This window comes from Arvicola amphibius, chromosome 5, assembly GCF_903992535.2.
Source record: "Arvicola amphibius chromosome 5, mArvAmp1.2, whole genome shotgun sequence".
Taxonomy (NCBI): Eukaryota; Metazoa; Chordata; class Mammalia; order Rodentia; family Cricetidae; genus Arvicola; species Arvicola amphibius.
The window spans coordinates 44701738-44726454 of NC_052051.1; the positions used below are offsets into that span (position 1 = coordinate 44701738).

Sequence of the window (24717 nt, forward strand, 5' to 3'; positions counted from 1 at the left end):
TCTTGAGCTGCACTCTCTAATCTAGGGGACTCCTCAGGCTGCTGAGGGTGGTAACTGTAGTTGTCTCTGTCCCCTCACTGCTAATGCAATGAATGAAATGTAAATATAGAATAAAATCAGCATTATCATTAAATATTCAGAAAAAGTCCACAATTTTACCAGATCTACTTTTATTTCAGAAGGAATTTTGTATTATAGTATTTACTTTTGTTTATATACAAGTGCTTCACATTTGCATTTAAAATGCAGACCCCCCCCCTTAAATCTCGTTCCTGATTAAATTAGCTGTTATTTTACAATACAAAAAATACCAAAAATTGCAGTCTTAAATGTAGGTATAACACCAACAATCCCAGCAATTAAATAGTTTACAATACTTACTCCATATTTACACAAGTGCAACAGATGCTAATTACACATATGAACAAACTAAGCTGGATGAAGACAGACAGCGAACTGTAAATAACCATGAAACGTTGAGAGGCCGAACTGGTCCAGCAGGCTTTGCTAGTGTTTTGTGCAGAGTCCAAGTCTGAGCAGAGAAGGCGCCAGTTTCTCTGCACTTGGGAGGGCACCCTGAGGGCTCCCTGCAGGCAGGCGCCTGCTCCAGAGGCTCTGCTCAGTCAGAGGCCATGCTGACATCTCGGTCCAAAGCTGTGCTGGGGGCTGTGTGACCAGGGTCAACACTTCAGACTTATCAGGAGCTCCCCTAGGGTGATGGCTGTGTCCAAAGAGCTGGATTTCCACCCCAGTCACTGCTCTTATGTTAGCTTAGCTTAGAAGTGTTTAGTAAATATTTGTTCAATTAAAGGACACCAAGGTTCAAAGTGTTCATAAAAAAGCACCATCCCCCAAGGAAGTGAGTCACTCCTCACCCTGTACACCCCACTGCACTGAAGGAGGATGGGTACTGGCAGGCTGTGGCATCTCCTACCCAGGGCGTTCTCTTCTTGTTTCTCCAATTCCCTAACGAGATCCCATCTTACACTTCAAGCCTTCTAGATATTCTGGTACTTTCCTTTTGCTGACAGTCTTCTTACAGGCTAGCTCAGGGGGCAATGGGGTGCTTTCTTGCCACATCTCTGACCTTTCAGACCCTTCTCCAGACTATGTAGGGAAGACCAGGAGGGGGACAGGAGGCTGAGGTGTAGGGAAACGGCGCTATTTATTAACAAATGAGCCCCCATCCCCAGTTTTTAGTATAAAAAGAACATGGTTCTCAGAAACGTCATTAAAATTTTAGACAAAGCTACAACAGAATGTGGCCTAGAGAGCCCCTTTGCAAAGTCTGATATTCACAGGTAACAGTCTTTGACTTCAAAGAGTAACAGAATACCTCAGGACTAGACTGGTCACCCCACAGAGATGCCAGAAGTCACAAGGAGCATTTGAAATGCACAACAGTATGGATACTCTTGCTTCCTGAGTTCTCTTGTGTCCTGCCATGTAAACAGACTCACTGCCTGGCTCTCCATAGGTTGGTTTGTTTGTTTTGAGACAGGCTCTTGCTATGTAGCCCAGGCTCTTCTTGAATTATTTATTTTCGTTTTGTTTTATGTGTATTGAGTGTTTTGCCTGCATATTTGCTGTGCACCATATGCATGCAATACCCGAGGAGGCCAGTGGAGGGCATCAGATCATCTGGAATTGGAGTTACGGAGGGTTGTGAGCTACTGTGTAGGTGCTGGGAACTGAACCAGTGTCCTCTGCGAGAGCAGCCAGTGTTCTTAACTACTGAGCCACCTCTCCAGCCCTCATTTGTGAATTCTTGCTCTTCCTGCCTCTATCTTCTAAATGCTAGGATCACAGCGGTGTGTCACCATGCTTGCTCTTCTTAGGTATTCTGAGAGCTGAGTCATTACTTAGAGTTACCTAATGGGCACAAGGCTACTGAACACACCAGCATGGTGGTACAATGTGTGGCCTTATCAAAGGATCAGGGCCTGGTAAGTTGACTTCTCAGAGCTTGGATACCCAGTATATGGCAAAGGAACAGATTAGGTGAGACTCAGATGTTAATGTTTAATAAAAATACATTATGATACTTTTCTGTTTTATGTACACCCTGAATGTCTGAACATTCTGGACACTACTGTATAGTTATGTACAAGTGCAAGGTCGGTGTCTTCATGACTATTTTATATACATGCTCTCCCATGCCACACAGTTCTGGGTCACAACTCCACGTCCTCTTGGTAACTGGCTCTGAGCTGAGCTCTTTGTCCCTGCCATTCCCTTCTGCTGCAAGCCTGAAGGGAGCTGTTGGCTATAAAGGAGATGCAGGTGGAGTTGGCTGTTTCTCCACTACTGGAGCAGAATCAAATGCCATTTGCTTCTTCCTTTTCAAAGAATAAACAGTATCTCTAAGGGGAAAAAAATGTAAGCAGGTAGGTGGGAACCATGGTACATATTATTTAAAGGTATGGAGCTAACATAGAAGCAATTTCTTTGGCCAAAGAAATTTGGTCCTTTGAGCAAAGCAGGGGAAATTTCCTTGTAGAACAAACCCTAGTGGGACTTCTCTCTCTCTCTCTCTCTCTCTCTCTTTCTCTCTCTCTGGCCAAGAATCCCTTTGGTGATTATGGAGATGAAGGGCTAGGCCGCTGCAAATGCTTATAGGTGCTGGGTTTTGGTGGGGGTGTGGGGCACTCTTAACTGCACAGGGAATGAGATTGGGATCTTTTCTGGAACTTCTGTCCTTTAATAACGTTATGAGAAAGCAGTGTTTTGAGAGGCGAGTCTTCCAGCAGTGCTTTGTGCATCAGTGTTTTATGGTTCAGCTTGGAAGTCTCTCTCCAGGAGTGTCTTGGCGGCAATGGGGTTAGTGCTGGCCTTAGAGAAACGCCCCCCTCTCTTGGCACTGCATTTAAAGGTGAAATGCTACGGCTTTTGTTCTTTTGAGTGTTAACTTCTCCAAAGTCCTAACTTTGAGCATGGTTGCCTAGAGGTCTGTTCTAGTCAGGCACTAGCAGAATCACAGGACATGCAGCAGGTGAAGGACGGAGAGGCTGCTGTAACGCCAGAACACTGAGCACCATAAGAGGAGAGATGCAATGTCCAGGCAGGATTCCAGGGCACAGAGCAGAGGCCATTCACCCCTCTTAGCTGTCGTTTTCTGTTAGAAGAGGGTCTTGTCCCTTCCATTCTCCCCATGTGCTTTTCATCCTCATTAGCATCCACTTCCTCCTCACACCACCAGCTGGGTCTGGGAGGAGACTGGGCAACCCACACTTGGGAGAGATGGAACCAGGGCCCTTTTCTGGCTCTGAGCAGATGCTGCCCCAATGCAAGACATCATCCCTCTTCTAGTGTCTGCGCCATCCAACCTAGGGATGGTCCACAGGCACAGGGAGAGCGGGCTGCAGGAAGACAGGGCCAAGTGTCCCACACATTCAGTGCTCTTATCGGCTCAGAGAGGCACACGACATGAGTGAGTACACTTCTGTGTGCCTTGGCAGAAGGAACCCAGAGGGTTGGCCCAGCATCAGGCTTAGAGTGATACTAGGCTGGGGCTGGTGGTCACTCAGTCCCTATTGCGAGTCCCTCTTAAATGTTTCTTGGGATGAGAAGTCTCTGCTGGCTGCAAACTAGACTTTAGAAAAAGAACAGATTGCAATGGTAGTTACTTAAATTCTACAAGAATGGAGAAACAGAGTCATGTAAAAACTTAGGCTTATTAACTTTCCAGTTGCTAGATCTATTTAAAGTCTAGGCACTTAGTGTGTGTGTGTGTGTGTGTGTGTGTGTGTGTGTGTGTGTGTGTGTATGTGTGTGCATGACAGCGTGAGATAAAGAGGAAAATGAATTAAAATTAATCAAGCTGCTATAGAGAATTATCTATTACATTTGTTTATATTCTAACACAATTGACCTTGACATTTAAAATAGCCCCCTTTGCTGGACCTGGTGGTGCATGCTTTTTATCCCAGCACTTGTGAGGCAGAGGCAGAAAGATCCCTGTGAGTTCAGTTCAGCCTGATCTACATAGTGAGTTCCAGGCCAGTTAGGGCTACACAGTGAGACCCTGTCTCCAAAAACAAAACAAGGCCCCATTGATTATACTTTGATATGACTTTCAAAGAGACACACCGTTATTAGTTCTCAGCTAGAAAAAAGCTACTTCCTGGAAGAGAGTAAAAGCACATCTTGTAAAAAGACAACAAGCTTCAAATAAGAACAATCCATCTGAGGAGTGTCGGAAGACCCTGCTGGAGAGCTGCTGGCAAGGTCATCACTTTTGCAGTTGAGACCCCCAAGAGGACTTTCCACAAGGGACCTCAGCATCACTCTCAGCTCTCACTGGTTCTATGCTGGTCTCCTCCACCCATGAGTAGAGCAGCTTATTCTTGGACTTGTAATTAAATTATTTCCTATGCGAAAGTAAAAGGTCAGATGCTGGACACAGAAGGGACGAGCCATCAACACGGCTTGTATGATCATGCACATGAGGTGGATGCTTCAAGGGTTTCCAGTCTTCTGTTCTGCACCTGCTTCCTGCCCGCACCCTCCCCTGCGACAGCTTGGTGTACCATGTGCCCTCTTTGAGGGAGAGTCCCTGGCGCAGTATCAGATGCAGGTTCCAGGCTGCGCAGGGGGCTGCTGCTTCCGGTTTCTTACTGCTCCTGACTTCTCTTTGTACACTATTGGCATCTGTTGAGAAATGTCCACCAGAGCACTGGCCACAGCAAGACCTTGGAAGAACCCATAAGAGGGACACATGTCATGATGAGCTTACTTTAAAAAAGATAATTTCTAATTTCCCTTTACACTTCCATGGTGAAAGATGAAGGTATTCACGGTAGTCCTTCCATCTCACCTTTCCTTTTCCATCTGGGTGATGGCATCAGCTCTATGCTCTTGCAGAGTTTATTTGTGCACACCTAACTACTCACTTTCCTCTCCTCCACAGCACATCACAGAAGCAGCGTGCTCTGCCTCAGGGTAGAAGCAAGGGAATGAGAATGCAGCCATACTCTGAATGTGCACCTCATCCTCTATCATTGGTTCAGCACAAGCTACTAAAATTTTAGTTATTTATTTATTTGTGTGTGTGTGAACAATGCTGCACATGTGAACCAGAGGGCAACCTTTAGAAGTTAACTCTTTCCTTCTACCTTGTGAATTCTGGGTATCTAGCTCAGGCTTGGGAAGCCTGGAGGTGAGTGACTTTATGGGCTGAGCCCCCTCACCATTCTGCATGACTTGTCTTATATCTACCATGGGCAGTGCTATACAGTGTCGTGGGCTAAGTTTTAGAATGAGCAAGGTTTTTTAACCTCCCATAGGGCAGTTTCCTTATGTGTGAAATGGGGCTGGGAGTAAGAACATCACAAAGCTTGTGTTGGAGTCAAAGAGTGACTGAGGTAATGTTTCAGAGCACACAGCAATTATCAGAACCTTTACCATTTATTCTCACAGACACTCCCAGTGACTGGCTTGTCCTTTTTGCATTGATATAATAAACCTGGCATTTGTCAGGGAAATCAGCATTCCAGGTGTGGTGGTTTGAAAAAAATGCCCCCCAAAGGGATTGGCACTATTAGGAAGCGTGACCTTGCTGGAGTAGGTGTGGTCTTGGAGGAAGTATGTCACTGTGGAGGTGGGCTTTGATGGCTCATATATGCTCAACATACCATCCAGTGTCTCAGACCATTTCCCGTTGCCTGCAAGATGTAGGACTCTCAGCTACTTCTCCAGCAAGCACTATATCTGCCTGCATGCCACCATGTCCCACGATGATAATAATGGATTGAATGTCTGAACTGAAAGGGAGCCACCCCAATTAAATGTTTTTAAGAGTTGCCATGGTCATGGTGTCTCTTCACAGCAATAGAAACCTTGATTAAGACAGCAGAGAAGTTGGAATTCTAACACTGGAGGAAGTGGCCAGCCCATACTCAGCATTTTGCCAAGGCTGTTTTAATGAGCAGAGGAGTAAGTTTGTTAATCTACTCTATTTGGTCTGTAAAGGGAGGAGGAGGAGGAAGGGGCCAGGGCCAGCGTCTGATACACAGAGAGGAGTCCACACTAGTGACGACTGTCGTTCAAGCAAAGGCATATCCAGGAAAGGGACCATTAAAAAGAAGAGGTGGGTAATGGTAGAGCACTTGCTCAGGCCCTGGATTTGGTCCCAGAAAAGATTTTAAAAAGGAACAGGCATAGGAGTTTGGCATAATGACACGTGTCTACAATCCCAGCACTGGAGATACTGAGGCAAGAGGATTAAGTCTGGGGCTAACTTGTACTACCTCATAAAGAAAAAGTATGGGAGGATTGGCATGGATAGCCCTCCCCTGATGGGGTGGCCCCAAGAACTGAGAGGGTGGGAGCATTACGTAAAGGAGGAGATAGGAAAGGCTACAAGACCTGTTGCGTCCCTATGCCCACCGGAGACCTAGCCTTTTTGAAGCACCTGTCAGTGTTTGCAGAGCTGGGTGGTAGCAGGAGACACTGGCCAGATTCCCAGATCATAGAGTGACTTGGTCCTCAGTAAGGCTAACTTAGGGGCCCAGTGTCTGGGGATGCCAAGGGAAGATGAAGACTGAGTCCTGAACTCATCATACCTAAGGCTTTCATTCTGAGGACACCACAGAGTCCTCCTAGTCTGCCAGGTAACTGGAGACCCTTCTGGACGGTTGATGAAGGGGACATGAAGTTCAGGGCTGGACAAGGATAAAAGAATACTTCTCTACTAAACTCTTCTGGCTGAGGCAATCCTGAGCCCCTAGCACCACTGCAACTGAACTGATCTACAATGTTCACATTGTTTGAGGCATTTCTAGGCAAAACTTCATAATCAATATACTCCGAAACTACATCCATACTGCCTTTGCCTTTGTGTTAAAAGTAAGAACTTTCCTTCTGGGACAGGGTTCCTCTGTGTAACCCTGGCTGGTCTGGACCCCACTATGTAGCAATCTCCCTATCTCTGCCTCCAGCTTTAAGACAAGGTTTATATAAATTAATGGCTTACATGTTTGATGGAAAGTATAAAAGACATTGGTAAAATATGTAGTAAACTGTAAAAATGTAAATGATTGTAATGAAGAAAGAATAAATGATAGATTTAGATTTGAGCCTCAGCAAAAAGGAAGAAAAAAATCTCAAAGTATAAAATAGTATACAGTAAAAGTAATTTCTCCTCCCTATTCCTGCCCAAATCACCACTAGTACCTGTTTCCTGTAGAGATGCTATTTTAGGGGAAAAATGCTGAGGAATAATTGTTTGTAATAAAAATGCCTATCTAGCTATGGGTGTAGCTTGGTTAGAAGAGGGTTTGCCTGGCACGCATTAGGCCTTAGCATTGATCCTTCGTGCCTCATAAACCAGGAATGGTGGTACATCTCAGCCCTGGGGAGGTGGAGACAGGACGATCAGAAGTTCAAAGTCATCCTTGGCTATAAACTGTGCTTAAAAACTGTTCGGGGTTCTCCCACTCCCAAAGCCTATATAATTATTTAAATTAAATTGCTAGAGAAGGCTGGGGAAAAAGAATGAAAATTGGTCTGAATTAGCCTAATGAAACTATAATTTTCAAAAATCATCTTTATGTTGTTATAATACTTCTTTATGCCCTATATTTAATATAGAGTAAAAAGCTGGGCATGGTGAGTAGTACTCTGGAAACTGAGACAGGAGGATGACTATGACTTTGAGGGCATTCTGGGTTATGTAATGAGTTCTAGTTCAGCTTGAGCTGCATAACAAGACCTTAAACAAGATGAAGAGCATGGCTAGAAATATTTACTAAAACAACACAAACTTTGAGGACATGGTTGGATGCTAGGAGCATGGAGATGATTAGTAGCATATGAAGAAGGAGAAAGTTGAAATTTAAGTTAAGAACAAGGTTTTTTTTTGTTTTTTTTTTTTTTAATTAAAAAAAGGGAGCAATAGAGCCAAGGAATCAGAAATACTGGGTGCAGAAGGAGGTGTGTGTGGCTGAGGAAGCTGTGCACTGTGAGAAGGGTCCTGGACTTCCACCCCAGGACAGAAATGTCAGTGCTCAGAACACAGTTTACGGAGTACGGAATTATCTCACGAAAGCTCTGTGCCAGACGGCACTACAGCACAGTGCCCCATACCCAGGTTCTTGGCCAGGAAGAAATGTCTGTGGTGTAGCTCTTCACAGACCTGTGTTTGCCACTGCTCCATCTACTCACCTGACTGACCAGGAGGAGGGATTCCGCCCAGTCCTCGAGGGAGCCTCACAAATACGGAGAGGACTGCAGCTTTGTTACCAAAGCAGGGCTCCAGGGCAATGGGCTTGGGAACAGTCTGGAGGAAAAAAACAAACAAGTGCCTTCACCACACTTCAGAGTCAGGCGCCTATAAGGTCGACAATCTTGGCTATGAGTGTTTCCCATAGCACTTTTCTAAAGAGCCACATGAGTGCCAAGGAAGGGCCCGTGCCAACAGTTCTCTCTAGGTCGCTGGGTTGGCAGTGTGCGTCTGGTGATCTGTCAGATAGTCCTGTACACTTGGCACAAACAGAGACCCTGATGTTAAGGAGACAGTTGTCTGTTTTATATTCAAGCTTATCCATGCATCTTTCATCCACTAAGTCATAGCCTGTTGGGTTTCAGAGCTTGTGAAAGATAGACAGCTCACCAAACGGATTCCTCATCTGCTTACTGGATGCTTTGACTCTGGAAAATTTATTCATTTTCTGTTGCAGACTTTATTTTTTTAAAAGAATTTTACAGGCTTGAGAGATAGCTTTGTTATTACTAATCTCTCTCTCTCTCTCTCTCTCTCTCTCTCTCTCTCTCTCTCTCTCTCTCTCTCTCTCTCTCTCGGCTTTATGCATGCTGCGTGATCAACCCTTCATAAAATAAAGGAAAATGGAAGTATGTTTTAGCTACTTTCTCCATCTTCAGACTGTTTTTTTAATGTTGCAAAAAGAAAAACTGAAATTCTATACTACTCATTAAACAACAGCTCCTTCATCTCCTCTCCCAAGCTTTTGGCAGTTATTATTTTATTTTGTCTCAGTGTATACCAGACACCTCTCCTTTTAAAGTATAAATCATTTCCAGTAGCAAACATCACACTCTGCTTATCTACTCGCCACTGGCAGGCACTTGGCTGCATTTCCTTTCTGGCAATTATGATGTGCTGTCATGAACACTGACATACAAAGAATGCCATACATTTTGTATTGCTTTTGTTTTCTTGAGACAAAATACTGTTTGGTGATTCTCCTGCATCTGCATTCTAAGGGCTGGAATTATAGGCATGCACCACCATGCCCAGTATACCATTTTCTAGTGGCTGCATAATTTTGTAGTATACCAACAGTGCACAAAGATTCCAACTTCTAAACATGATGTATGGTGTGTGTGCGCGCATATATGCGTGTACAAGTGCATGTGCAGGTATGCGTGCACAAGGAGGTCTTCCTCAGTTCTTCGCTTTACTTACTGAGGAGGATATCTCGTGAACCTGAAGCTCGTCAATTCCAGCTAGTCTAGCCAGCCAGTTTGCCCTGGGAATCCTATCTCTGCCTCCTGAGTATTGTCACCATATCTGCCTGGTTTTTACTTGAGTTCTGGGGCTCTGAACTCCATTCCTCATATTTATCCACTGAGCCATTTCTTCAGCTCTGTGTTTTTTTTTTGTTGTTGTTGTTGTTTTTTTTTTTTTTTTTTTTTTTTTACTCTGGGGTTTTCTGGGTGTATAGCACATACCTTTAATTCCTACACTCAGAAGGCAGATGGGTCTCTGAATTCAAGGCCAGCATAGTCTACATAGTGAGTTCTAGGACAGCCAGAGCTACATAGTAAGACCCTGTCTTGAAAAACAAACAATGAAACAAACAAAAACCCCTAAACCAAACAACAACAACAACAAAACCAAACCCAAAGTCTCTCTGTGTGTGGGAGGGGAGTAATTAATAGTAAATTGAGCTGTCCCCACCACCCCTTTAAGACAGGCTCTCTCTCACTCTGTAGCCGTGGCTATTCTGAAACTCAATATACAGACCAGGCTGGCCCGGAACTCACAGAGATTTGCCTGCCTCTGCCTCCTAAATGCTGGGATTAAATATGCGTGCCACCACACCTTGCCCAGTTTAGATATTTTCATATAAAAACTTTTAAGTATTTGGCACAAAACACTGAGAGAATAACCACCATGATTTACACGTTAAACTCTCCTCACCATGACTGACTGACGACAAGAACCAGCAACTGGGAAAGGAGAGCAAGAGCGCCTCAGTCTTCAGCTGAGCGGCAGAGAGGAGGAAAACAGGACTAATGCAGCACAACACTTGCTTCCTCTGGTTCTCCAGACTCAGACCTGAGTTTTGGAAAGCTGTTATATGAACTTTTGAACCGCTTCTCACCTTTATACTTCCCCCAATAAGATCAGGAGGCTCTTCATCTGTTTCCAAGGCAACATTTACAGAAGCAAAGGGACGGCTGGCCATCTGTTGCATCTCCCGAAGAAGTTGCTAATGAATAATATAGTATGTATTAATATGCTGAGTACTGAGATTTTATTAGTGAATACTAGATATTAAGGATGCTGCATTCTCCCCAGTTCAAACTGATCAGATGTAAACTGTTTCTGTGGCAGCGACAGAAAACTGAACTCGATTAGGCACTAGACAGTACAAGGTATTAAATTCTGTCAGACAGAGTAACACTATTGTATTTTATAAAAAGTCTACCAGTAAGAGACATAAGCTAAAATTGTGGTGGATATAATGCTATGGTATCTGCTGGCTGAATATATAAAAGGACAGAGACTTACCTCTTCATATTTCTGTTACTAGACTAAAGTCAGTCTACCCTGCTTTATGTCAAATCCTGAACCAGTATTCCCAAAGCAATGACAATAAAGAAAGATGTGCCCCCCCACATGGCCGATAGGACACGAGACTACTCTCCCTTAAGAGAGATATAAGATGAAAACAAAAATAAATGTGGTATCACAGACTAGAACAAGCAGGGCTCTGGATTTAGGGAGGGGTGGATATGTTAGGACAGGTGTTCAAAGTATCAAGGCTTTCATTTCTTCTTTCAATGTGCTTTGTGTGGTTTTCAAGACAGGGTCTCATACTGACCTCACACTCACTGGATAACCTAGAGCTTCTTTTTTTTTTTTTTTTGTTTTTCGAGACAGGGTTTCCCTGTAGTTTCTAGAGCCTGTCCTGGAACTAGCTCTTGTAGACCAGGCTGGCCTCGAACTCAGAGATCAGCCTGCCTCTGCCTCCCGAGTGCTGGGATTAAAGGCGTGCGCCACCACCGCCCGGCTAACCTAGAGCTTCTTATAGTCCTACCTCACTCAACCACACAAGGCTTGAGATGTGTTTCTGTGTTGGGTGCGATACTACAGCATATGCCTCAAATTTGGAATGTGGGCATCCCTATATCATCAATAATATGAGAGATCTTCTGAGGTGATGCCACAGAAGACAAACAGACCTTGCTTTAAGCCACCTTCTAGGAGGCAGGGTTTTGAGGCTCATAAGCCACTGTTCTGTTCTAGAAGGGAGTTTTTATGTTAAAAATTTTCTTAACATCCAGAAATAGGTTCTTATTTGTTACATCATAAGGGCTGCTCCTGTGAAGGGATCAGCCATACCTTATATCCTAATTCCTTCACTACTCTGCTGACTCCTCCCTTAGAACGTCCATAAATGGAAGGAACTTTCTTCACTCTAAGTTGCTGCTAGGTATCCTGTCCCAGCCTCCTAGACTTATAAAAAGGCCTGACTGATGACCTAATCAATCTCAGTACATCTCTTTACTGAACCTGGAAAGAATCTCCACTTACTCAGCAAACACACAGCAAAGCTGCCTGGGTTCTGTAATACTCTTAAGTGAAGAATCACAGGAAGACAGCTTCTACCCTATTACAACTCCCATTCTAAAACCTTTGCCAAGAGTCCAGGAGGTAAGGTAGGTGAAAGAACCTCCATCAGGGCCTGGGAACACAAAACAGCATCCTAACTGGGGTCAAGTCACGACTGACCTTGTATATTTAGAATGGTCATGTTCAGAGCTATAGTGGAACTCCAAACCAAGGGTAAACAATTAGCATATTAGCCGACTGAATACAACTTAAGGATATTAAAAAAAATTTCTTGAAAGGGTGTTCATCTAGTATTCTCTCTTATGATGTTGCAAATATTTTCTAGTTAATTGTTACTTTCTGTATTATCTACTTATTTAGTTTCATATACTTAAGTGATATTTTGTATACAGACAAATCTCTACTGTATTGTCTCAGTAACTTATATGAAAATCATTTTGTCTTCCTCCCAACACTAACAAGCTGCTTTTTTGCTCTTACTTTTAGTGTACAGTCTCATGTAGGTTGCCTGGCTCATTCAGTCAGCAGAACATGAGATTCTTAAGGGTATAGTCTAGAACATACAGAACAAAGCCAAGTGTTTGTGGAAACTGTGTTTAGGAACATGGGCTGTGAAGGCAGAGACCTTTCAGTAGCTACAAGGTATGGGCAAGTTACTTGACCTCCCTGAGCCTCATGGAGGGTTGAGACGAAGAAGAGTAGCTAGTCTAAGTAAAACTACCTAAAACAGTGTCTGGGATGTAGAGGTGCTCAGCTATCTAGATAATGGGTCTGTTGGCACCAACTCTAGAGCTTCATCATAATCAATGATACTGGCTATAGCTATAGTTTGGTTTTGGATCCTCCTCCTGCCCCAGTTAAAAGCTTTGTCCCTACCTTTGTGCTGTTAGAGGGTGCTGAGCCCAGAACCAAGGGCCTCAGGTTCATGCTAGGCAAGGGCTCCATCACTGACGCAAACCTGCCCTTTCACTCAAATTCTTATGAACGGCTCTTAGAAGATTGCTAAGTCAGTAAGTGGTTGTGGCTGTGGCAGAATTAATATTTATGGAACAATAATTGAAATCTACTGATATAGCATACAGTAGAATCATACAATGCAGACAAAGCAGTATGCTTTTCATATGAGTATTAGTTTCACAGAACGGGTAAAAGTGATGCCTGGAGAGGAAATGAAGTTTTCAAGGGGATTTATTACTCTTATCTGCACGGGCTTACCTCTCTCCGCCTGGATGCCCAGCAGCTCTGCTTGATCTTCCAGACCACTGCAGCCACCAGAAGCAGAGAGAGGAAACAGCTGCAGGGAAAGAGCACACAGAGAGTCAGCACCACACTGCCAAGCCTGCCTCCCACAGTGAGCAATCCTCAACATCCCAACTCCCAAGCTCCTGATGCTGTATGTGACAGACTGGCTCACAGGAAGTGGAATGTGAGAAAACCCTGGCTAGCTGACCCAAGTTTCCAATCCTGACTTCTGGAAGGTGTTACCAAGCCTTGACTTCTCACTAAGCCTCCCAGAAGGGTCAACAATGGCTTACCACAAGTAAGAAAATAAGAAAAGCAATTTTGTTAAAATGCTATACATGATAACAGATAATAATTTAATTTAAGCAAACAAATTAATCAATGTGGTAAACTTGATTGGTAAGCTCAAACAGAATGAGAAAAATAAATTTCAATTAATAATAACTTTTAATAAGAGGTAGGCCAAAGAAATTTATGTATAATGATTCTGTAATTATACATACATACGTGGTGATAAACACTGATTGTCAACTTGACAGGATCTAGAGTCACATAGGAGACAAGCATCTGGTATGTCTATGAGAGAGTTTCTATACTGAGCTAACTGAGTATCGATAATCCACCCTAAATATGGGCAGCACCATTCTATGGGCTGAGATCCCAGACTGAATAAAAAGAAGGAAGTGAGCTGAACAGCAACACTCATCTTTCTTGTTGCTGACTGCAGATGAAGGGTGACAGCCTCCCCATGGCCTGCGGTCACGACTCCTGGGCTACGAGGGGTTGGACCCCTAGACTACTCTGAGCCAAACAAACACTTCCTACCTTAAGCAGCTTCTTATCAAGGACTTGGTTGCACTACTGAAATAAAAGTAAGAATAACTCTGTTGCGAGTGTGGGTATGTGTGTACTAATTATTTTTCTTTTCAAAGATTGGGTCTTGCTATGTATCCCAGCTAGCTTGAAATATGTGATCTCTCATCTTAGATTCTTGAATGCTAGGGTGTGCCACCATGCCCAGCAATATATGCATTTACCAATAAAATAAACTTAAAATGATCAAATTTAAGCCAACAAATTTCTTAATATTAGGAGGAAAAACTTCTAATTGTCTAATGATTGTAAAGAGTTTCAGCTTTCTTTCCTCTGTAAACCATGTATTGAATGGGAAAAGCTACTATGATTCCAGAGGCAATGTTTGGTCCCTAGTTGGTGCAACTGTTTGGGAAGGATAAGGAGGTGTGGCCTTGTTGAGGGAGATGTGTTATTAGGGGTGGACTTTGAGGTTTCAAAAGCCCATATCATTCCCAGTTAGCTCTCTCTCTGCCTTACGCTTGTGGATCAGAGCTAAGCTCTAGCTACTGCTCCAACGCCATGCCTGCTCTGCCCTTGCTGTGCTCTCTGCCGTGATGGCCATGGATTCTAACCTTCTGGAACTGGGATCTCCTGATTAAACTTTTCAAGTTGCCTTATCATAGTGCTTTGTCACGGCAATAAAAAGTAACTCAGACAATGACAATTACATAGCAGGCCTTAGAGACTAGTACATTTAAGGACAGGAGGCTGGAGCATTCTAGGGTGGAGTGCCCCAAGAGAGACTAAAGGCAAGAGAACCATCGTGAAAGATCTTTGTTTTGTCAGAACACAGGTATAACTCTGGAGAAGACTCATAGGGGGAAAACAATAGTAAATAAAATTATTACATGTTGAATAAGCAAAAAGTGACCTTTTTCATCTAAAAACCTAGCAAGTAGAATCATAAGTCAATTCATGATTTTTATGGCTGGTCAAAGCATTGTGATTATAACTATTAAATGAATGGAAGGGAGTTTTTGTGTGTACCTGGTGTGTGTACCTGGTGTGTGTGTGTGTGTGTGTGTGTGTGTGTGTGTGTGTGTGTGATGGAGTATGGTAGTGTAGAGAACACCAAAAAAAAAAAAAAAACTGAGTTGGCCGGTGGCACACACCTTAATCCCAGTACTTGGGAGACAGAGCAGAAGGAACTCTGTGATTTCAAGGCCAGCCTCTTCTACAAAGAGTTTCAGGAAATCAAGCATACTATAGAGAGACCCTCAAAGTAAAAAAAGTACCTGAGTTGAAAAATCAAGATTTAGTGTTAAATGTAAAAAAGTAAATCACTAAAGCAATTTCTGTTTTGGAGGAGGATACAGGAAAGTGAGGTCAGCTCTGCTGCTTCTCTATGAGCACTGCAATAACATCATTCTCAGAGAATAAAGTATTACCAAGAAGACTATAAAACACGGGGGTTAGAAATAAAAGAGTTACCTTACTTTCACTATGGATGCTCACCAGAATCATGTCTCAAATAAGACGGAGCATATATGTAGCTCACACAGCAGTGACCACTGCTAAAACTATTTCAGCCCAAGCTTTTCCTCATATAGAAAGCCAAATTACACACACACACACACACACACACACACACACACACACACACGTGCGCGCCACACAAAATTCCCTTCCATTCATTTAAGGGTTATATTGTAATGTTAAAACAGGTCAGATTAAAATTACATTATTGTGAGTACATGCAGCTTTGCAAGAATACATAAGAACTAAGCTGGAATTAAGGGGCTGTTTCATAGGAATAGTACAGTCAGTATGAGAGGAATTACCTGAAGAAAGTCACGAAGAACTGTACCAGGTCCATAAAATTGCTGTGCTGGGAGAAGGCAATCTGTGGCAGAAAATAGCAGTGGTTACACGGGCTACAAAACGGCTCCACTGACTCAGCTTCTGCTGTTTTTTTGTTTTGTTTTGTTTTGTTTTTAACAAAATGATCTCAGCTACAGGCTACAACCTGAAACCAATAGGTTATAATTTCTAACTCAGTAACTTTACTATAAATGAACATGTTTTAGTACCAAGAATACAAAAAAAATTCCTAATGTATTTCAATACTAAGATCCAAAAGAGGCAACATTATTTTATGTAGAAGAAAAACACTGCAAATTAAACGCTGGCATAATGCTTTTTATAGCACTGTTGTATTGGTGGCAGGTATCATCTATTGTGTATCTCAGAATTGATTAAGTATGGAATCTGTAACCTTATTATCACACACTAACACCTCCCACTGGTCTGATGTCACCAGGTTCACAGGACCAGGGCTTTATTGGGAAGATAATGGTACAGCTGAGATCCTTTATCTAAAATGTTTGTGACTGCCAGGAAGTGGTGGCACACACTTTTAATTCCAGCACCCAAGAGACCCTACCTCAAATAAAATAAAATAAAATAAAATAAAATAAATGCTTGGGACTAATAAGCTTGAGATTTCAGGGTTCTTTTGGGATATTTGGCTAGACTTTTCTAGTAACTGAACATTCCTATTCTGATATTTTGAGATCCGTATAATTTAATTTCATCAGAGACAGGATCTCAAAAAGCTTGGAGTGCCCTTGAGCTCACAATTCGACCTCCAGCTTCCCAATGCTGAAATTATAGGCTTGCATCACCATCACCTGCCTGGCAAATCTGAAACTTTTTAAGCATTAGTCTTAGATTTCAGACTAGTATATGTTCAAATGAAACAATTACTAAGAAATGATAACTGTTTCACTAACGATGGTAAGCAGGATAACAACTGGGAAGCTGAACCATCAAGATGCTTGGTTCAGCAGGTGAAATCCAACTGTGGTGGAGAACTGCGATCCAGGGCCTTTGTCCCTCCAACACACACATCAGAAACACACATAAATATAAAATAGTAACAAATTACATAAAAATTTAAAAAAGATAGTCAATTGTGGAATATTTAACTAGGCAAAGATGAATCACTTTTGTCTATGCTGCATTTGTATAATTATGTAAAGATGTGTTGTTGTTTTATCTTGCCTGCCTTAGATACCTGACTGGTATAATAAAAATGTGAATGGCCAATAGCAAGGCAGTATAGGGATAGGAGGGGCTGGTGGGCAGAGAGAATAAGTAGGAGAGAGAAAAGAGAACAAGAAGAGAGAATGAGGGAGAAAGAGAGGCAGCTGCAAGCTAGCCAGACATGGAGAAAGACATACAGAATAAAAGAAAGGTAAAAAGTCCATGGCAAAATATAGATGGAGAGAAATGGGTTAAATAAGTTATAAGAGCTAGTGGGACAAACATAAGGTAAGATTGAACATTTGTAACTAATAATAAGTCTCTGTGTCATGATTTGGGAGCTTGTTGGTGCCCCCCGCCCAAAAAGCCTGTTACATTTGGTACCCAAGATGGGGCCCAAATTTCCACAAAGGGCCTGAAAATTCTAAACAAACAATAACAACAAAAAATGGATACACCTCACGAGGCTCTGCCATACAGTGATCACCTGAGCAGCTGGCATGTTAAGTAAAAACAATAAGCTAAGTAAAAGTGCCTGACACAGTGTGAGTACTGGCTTCCTAGAGCTGGGGTGGGTGAATACAGCTCCCAGTTTGACTCAGCTGCCAGTTGTACATAACCCTCAACCAAGAACGTAGGGGATAAAGCTTGGCTCTCATGGCCTGAGCAGGACATGGCCAGCATCCAACACAAAGCCACTTAGCAGTTTAAGGCTTGGCTCACATGGTCGAAAAAGGCTAGAGACATGTAGTAAAGGCAGGTCCAGATGAAAAAAACCTCTAAAGAGGTTACACTATGTTTAAAAATGTACATGGGTTTAAGAAAGAAAAGAAAATAGGTACAGATAGTAATAGAAAAAGTAAATAGTTTAAAAATAAAGTCTTTAAAGAGAAGTAAAGTAATATAAAGGAAAACAATCCATGAAAAGATGGGAAATGCACAGGGAATCTGGACCCTGTATGGTGTTGTGTTAACTCTGCATTTTTTTAAATGTTGATGAATGAATGACTGCCGCCGAGAGACATGGCATTATAAAAGAGTTTGCTGAATTAAACCAGCCTAGACACTTTAGGGATGTCTTAACTTTAAAATGGAATTCAAAAAATATATTGTGTTGGGGAAGAGATTATGCTTTTGTTTTCACAGGAAACAAAAAGCTGTAGGTTCCTTCAGGGTTGATAGAGATCAGATTTGGTCAGGGGAGACCTCCTGGAAACCCTGGCTACAGACATAAAGAGATAAACCAGGAAAACTACATGGCAGGTGATGTATATACTGACCCTCTGCATGGGAACAGTTATGAGACTGACAACAATGTTACAACTAGTTTTCCCAGGACTTGACCATTATTTAAATTTTATCAGGATTCCCTAAGATTCTGTTGCCCTCAGACTACAGGAAGAAATCTATAAAACACAACACCCAGATTCCCAAGAGATGGGGTGGGTGATTTTTGGTCATTTGGTGGGTTATGGATGTTTGTCATCATTTGGCAGGGGATAGGAATATAGGATAAAAAGACAACTATTAACCTTACCTATTTTACATTGGTATGGATTTTGGTATAGTGATACAAATTTAAAGTTATTTTTGTTATACTGTATATATGTTTCTACTTTTATTTGGGGTATTGTGCATATGCAGCTCATTTAAAAATGTAATGTAAATTAAATGTAGGTTAGTAGTTAGTCATCTATAACAATCAAACTTGTAGCTATGTTAAATATGTTTTAAGATCATACAGAGATATATTTTAGATGTAGATGGTCTTCAAACATTTCAAAGATCTATAGAATATGGCATTTAAAATGATTTGTTAACATGGGGATTTTTATGACAGTGAGACATATCTGCTACTGGCAGCACCAATCTACTTCATAAAAGAACTTCTGAGTTTGCTTTCAGTGTGGTAAAACTAGCCATTTGGGCAAGAAACTACCCTTGCCTCGACTGCTGACAATACACCATCCAAACCAGACATGCAGGACACAAAGGAAAACTACTGCTGAACTTTGCCAAGACAAAGCTTACAGTCCTTCAAAATTCCTGCTTCACAGAAAAGTCTGCCAGATATTCACAGGCTGAATATGGATGACCCAATGTTTAAGAGAAACCTTGGGTGATGGTCCAGGCAGACAGGTGTCTCTGTTATTTCTATAGTTTTGGAAGCTGCTTGCTGCTGTGAGATAATGTCGTGTACCTTGTAAAGATTTGTCATTTCTATTGATTTACTAAAACACTGATTGGCCAATAGCTAGGCAAGACAACCAGACTAGGAGAATTCTGGGAAGAGGAAAGGCTCAGTCTGCAGTCACCAGTCAGATGCAGAAGAAGCAAGATGAGAATGTCTCATTGATAAAAGGTACCAAGCCATGTGGCTAATATAGAATTATGGGTTAATTTAAGTTGTAAGAGTTAGTTAATAATAAGTCTGAGCTAATAGGCCAAACAGTTTATAATTACTATAAGCCTCTGTTTCTTTGGGACTGAATGGCTGTGGAACAGGGCAGGACAGAAACTTCCATCTACAGCTTGCACTGTACTTTCTGTTAACTCAGATAATATATCCTTTTGGGATCTTTGATGGAGTTGAAGAGTAGACAGTTATAGTTTTCCTTATGAAAACTTAATGAAAGAAGGTAAATTAGATACTGAGCTTTAGATTCATCAAGATAGGACAGATAATAGAGTGATTTCTCCAAATTTGCCAAATGCAAAGGGACTGCATATTGTAAATGTAATTCTTACTAGATAGCTGTCCTTATTTATGTAGTTTTATTATGTCAAAGTTAAAAGCTTTCCTTTTTATTTAGACAAAAGGGGGAAATGTTGTGGAATATTTAAGTAGACAAAGATATGTTACATTTGCTTACGCTTCATTTGTTTAACTATGTAAAGATGTGTTGTATTTGTGCAAATCAAATAAAATTAACCTGGGCCAGAGAGGTGAGGTTAGCAACTAGTTGGTAGAAAGTACCAGGGAAGAGCACAGTGAGGGTCTTTAAGTTGGGGCAGTGTGGAAGGAGATAGGCTTCCTGGGATGTCAGCTAAGAGAGAAAGTTAGCTGCTACTCTAACTCTCTGAGCTTGTGGGTTTCCACCCTACACTTTTAAGTTTTATTAGAATGATAGAGATTTAATTAAAGCTACCTTTAGCCACAGCAAGAGAGTCATTGCTTGCAGGGACAGAATTAACCGCTGGCTCAGTACCCTGGCTAGCAGTTTAAAGGGCAGCCATTATGATGAAGGTAACAAAGCAGTAAATGATTAGCATCTTATTCTTCTAAATTTATCTGCCCCACCCTTTCATCTGTGGTGCTGAGGATCACTCAATTCCACACAAGCTCTGTGAGTAAATCAGGTTCCAATGGTATCATAGAAGCCATAATGTGAGTTTCTGTGTCTTTATCACGTATACTCAGAAATGCAAGGTAAACAATTTTGGGTTTTGTTTTCTCACTATATAGACTAGACTGGCCTTGGCTGAACAGAGATCCACTTGCTTCTGCCTCCCAAGTGCTAAGATTAAAGGTGTGCACCATCACTATGCATGGCTTAGATTTGACTTTTTTTTTTCTTGTTTTTTTTTTTTTTTTTTCAAGACAGAGTTTTTCTGTGTATATCTAGCTGTCCTGAAACTCATTCCATAAATGAGGCTGGCCTCAAACTCACACAGATCTGCCTACCTCTGCCTCCCTCAGTGTTGGGATATATACCACTGTCGCCTGTTTTAGATTTGACTTTTAAGAATAGCTTTTATGTGCCTGGAGAGCTGGCTCAATCGTTAAGAGCACTTCTTGCTCTTGTAAAGGACTTGGGCTCAATTTATAGCACCTACATGGAAGCTCACAACTGTCTGTAACTCCAGTTCCAAGATCCAATGCCCTCTTCTGACCTTTGCACACATGTAGTACATATGCATACACATAGGCAAAACACTTATAAAATAAAATAAATAACTCCAATAAATAAAAAATTACTTTCTCTTAGCGTTTACACTTAAAGGAATCCATGAGATACTTTTACTAATTACTAGATGCTAAAACCCATGGATGCTAATATCACATTCTGAGGACCCATCTGTGGTATAATGCTTCTTAGGTATTTTCTCTTAATGTGGAGATCTTAGCCATGGTCCGATTTCTTGGCAAAGTAGAACCATACCAGTTAATGTTCTGTGTATACTCACAAAGAGCCTGAATAAACTAGGGTAGTTGGCTGGGATACCCAAGACTCTCAAGTCTTCTGTTCAGCACTGATCATCTAAAGTCTCCGTAATCACAGCCACACCATGTTTAGGAATATACCGACAACCCACCCAGAAACACCTACCCACTGTGTCAGTCTTTGTTGGTCAATCTTGAACTTAATGCTCAAGCTGAGAACTTCTGAGAATGAGAGAGTGCTATTACAATATAGACTGGTTATTTCCTTTTTCTTATTCCTCTCTTCTCCCTACCTGCTTTCCTGTCTTCCCCCACTTCCCTTCTCTCCTCTATCCTCTCTCTCCCCTCTTCTTTTCTATCCCCCTTCTTTTCTCCCATTCTCTTCTTGGCTGAGAATTAAACCCAGGGCCTGTACACACTATGGAAGCATGCAGGCACTCTACACTGTGCTGGTCTGAATGAGATGTTTCCTATAGCCTCAGGCATCTGAATACTTGTTTCCCAGTTGGTGTTGCTGTTTGGGGAGGTTTAGGAGGAGTGGGATTGTGGAGGAAGTACATCACTATGTTAATGATCTTAGCATTAAAAAGAACCCCACCATCTAGTTTACTTTCTCTGTTTTGTGTCTGAGCCCTTAGCTTCCTGTTCTTGCACCCCTGTCTGTCATGCTCCCTTGTCAGGACAAACATTTGTCGCTCTGGAACCATGAGTTCAAATAAACTTATGGGATGTACTCACTCATAATCGGTTTCTAGCCATAATTAAAGGACATCAAGCCTATAATTTGGGATCCTTGAGAAGATAATAAGAAGGTGAACCCCCCCAAAAAGATATAGTAATCCTCCTGGATATTGGAAGTAGACACGATCGCCAGGCAAAAATTGGGAACTTGAGGGTTGGGTGAGACGCGGGACCAAGGGAAGATGGGGAGAGAAAAGCGTGAAGGGGAGAATGGGGGGAGCTCGGAGGAATGGGATGCTTGGGATACAGGAAGGGTGGATATGGGAGCAGGGAAGCATATATCTTAATTTAGGGAGCCACCTGAGGGTTGTCAAGAGACTTGACCCTAGAGGGGTTCCCAGGTTTCCAGGGAGACGCCCCCACTTAGTTCCTTGGGCAGCTGAGGAGAGGGAGCCTGAAAAGGCCAGTTCCTATAGCCATACTGATGAATTTCTTGCATATCACCATAGAACCTCCACCTGGCGATAGATGAAGAAAATGACTGAGCCCCACATTGGAGCACTGGACTGAGCTCCCAAGGTCCTGATGAGGAGCAGAAGGAGAGAGAACATGAGAAAAAAAGTCAGGACCGTAAGGGGTGCGTTCACTCACTGAGTCGGTGGGACAGAACTAATGGGAGATCACCAACTCCAGTTGGAATGGGACTGATGGATCATGCGACCAAACCTGTCTCTCTGAATGTGGCCAACAGTGGGGGCAGACTGAGAAGCAAAGGACAATGGCGCTGGGCTCTGACTCTTCTGCATGGATAGGCTCTCTGGGGGCCTTCTCAGCTTGGTCGATCACCTTCCTGGACCTGGGGGGAGTTGGGAGGACCTTGGTCTTAACATTGAGTAGGGAACCCTGATGGCTCCTTGGCCTGGAGAGGGAGGGAGGGGAGGGAAGAGGGTGGAGGAGGGGAGGGAAGGGGGAGGAGGAGGGGAGGGAAGGGGGAGGAGGGGAGGAGATGGAAATTTTTAAATATAAAAAAATAAACCATGAAAAAAAAGATGCCTTGGTCATGGTGTTTTATCACAGCAATAGAAAAGTAGCTAACACAGACACCAAGCTTCATCCCTATAAATTTGGTTTTAAACATAAAGTAGGTCGTCCTTATTCAGACAATGTCAGACAACACAAACTAAATGAAAAATTAATCTTACAAAGGTAAGATTTTAGGCTGGGTGCCGTGATGCTATCAGAGGGTGAAGTGTTTGCCTCACAAGATCAATGGCCTGAGTTCAATTCCAGAGCCATGTGAAGGTGGGAAGAGAAGTGACACCACAAAGCTGTCCTCTGACCTCCACGGGAGGGCTATGGCACTCCCATGCTTTCTCTCCTCACATGTGGTAACACACATAATAAAAAATTAAAAATAGCTGATCATGGTTTTGAAAGCTTTTTGGCGGCAGGGTCCATGGACGCCTACCCCTCTGAGGAACTTTTGGCAGTAAATGGTGGGGAAGAGAGACTTTCTCCATTGGTGTCATCCTGGTAAACTGCCCATTCTGGTAAATAGCTCTCCTACCCACACTCATGGAGGCAACCCCAGTGAGACTCAGTGGGTCACTAAGGTAACAAATAAACAAATGCAGAGGGGGCTTGGCTGGGAGGAAGGGATTCAGCAGAGGGGAAAGAAAAAAAGGTAATAAGAAATAAATGTGAGCAAAATATATACCATATACATGTATGAAATTGTCAAATAATTAGTTTTAAAACATGTTTTGAATTTGGGGTTTTTTCTGATAGCGAAGGTAATAAGAACTTTCTAAACTAAAGAAATTTTGATAGGGCTTAGAGCCCAGGTTGGCCTTGAATTCACTCTTCTCCTTCCCCTCTTCCTATTCTTCTTTCCTCTCTTCATTTCCCTCCTTCCCTTTTCCCTGATGTGTTATTGCACTCAGTTTCTAAAATCTACTTATTACAAAGAAAATCTCATTATACTCTAGTAATAAAACTTCCAGGTGCTGGGGAGATAGTTGTCTACAAAGTGCTTGCCATGTAGCATGAGGACCTAAGCAGGATCCCCAGAACTCACACAGAGAGCTGGGATAGTGGTACAGTAACCCCAGCGCTGAGGAGGTAGAGACATGAGGTTCCCTGGGGTTTGTTGGCCATCCAGTCTAGCCAAATCAGCAAGCCCCAAGGTCCAGAGAGAGACTAAAAAAATAAGGTGGATGGTTCCTGAGGAATGATATCTGGAGACCTGTGGCCTCCACATGTGTACACATGTACATCTCTACCTTCTCCTGTACACACACACACACACACACACACACACACACACACACCTGTACAAAAAATTTAAAAAGACAAACTTACAACCTCATTTCCTACTCAACAGAAGGTAACTATTTATACATATTCCCAGAAATCTAAAATTCATGCCCCTACATTTCTACAACCTGATTCCAACTCACTTCCATCAACTGTTTCATTAAGAAATATTTGTCCTGGGAGATAAATGCTAAGAAACTTGGCAATCCCCAGGCTTGGGGAAAGATATTATAGATCTGCAATTCCAGAGCACTAAGTCTATCCTTCATTCAAACAAGTATTTTAAGTGATTGTACTACTGTCCTTAATACTAGAGAGTCAGCCCAGAGTGACCCTGCTTTCCTGTAGTCAGGTTCTCTTTATCTTTCATGGCCCAACACAGTTGCTCCTCCCCTATTTAGCTGGCTCTGGGGATGACTCCTGCTACTCTCTACTCTCAAACATCTAGTCTGAGATTAGACATCTAGGGCTGATGCCTATGCCCAAAGCTAAAGCCTTCCAGGAGGTTCTGATGTTTCAGTTTATAGGCCTCAGAAATCAGAAATCAGGAAATGATTCCCTTGCCTGAGCCTTTCCTGAATGATGTCTATAGCAGTTGGAACTGCACTGAAAACAAAAACCAAAACCAAAATCTTCATTTTGAAATGGAAGC

General features: G+C 42.4%; 1 protein-coding gene across 1 annotated transcript in view; it reads right to left on the reverse strand.

The window, feature by feature from the left end:
- Nucleotides 1-1663: 1663 nt before the first annotated feature.
- The window catches only part of Atrn (attractin), a 142936-nt gene continuing 119882 nt past the window's right edge, over nucleotides 1664-24717 (reverse strand). Inside the window, exons 25-29 of the mRNA XM_038329374.2 lie at nucleotides 15700-15761; nucleotides 13037-13115; nucleotides 10347-10454; nucleotides 8164-8278; nucleotides 1664-4691 (exon numbers count right to left, since the gene is read on the reverse strand). Of these exons, the coding sequence (XP_038185302.1) occupies nucleotides 4567-4691; nucleotides 8164-8278; nucleotides 10347-10454; nucleotides 13037-13115; nucleotides 15700-15761 (489 nt within the window). The 3' untranslated portion in view covers nucleotides 1664-4566. The remainder of the gene's footprint in view (nucleotides 4692-8163; nucleotides 8279-10346; nucleotides 10455-13036; nucleotides 13116-15699; nucleotides 15762-24717) is intronic.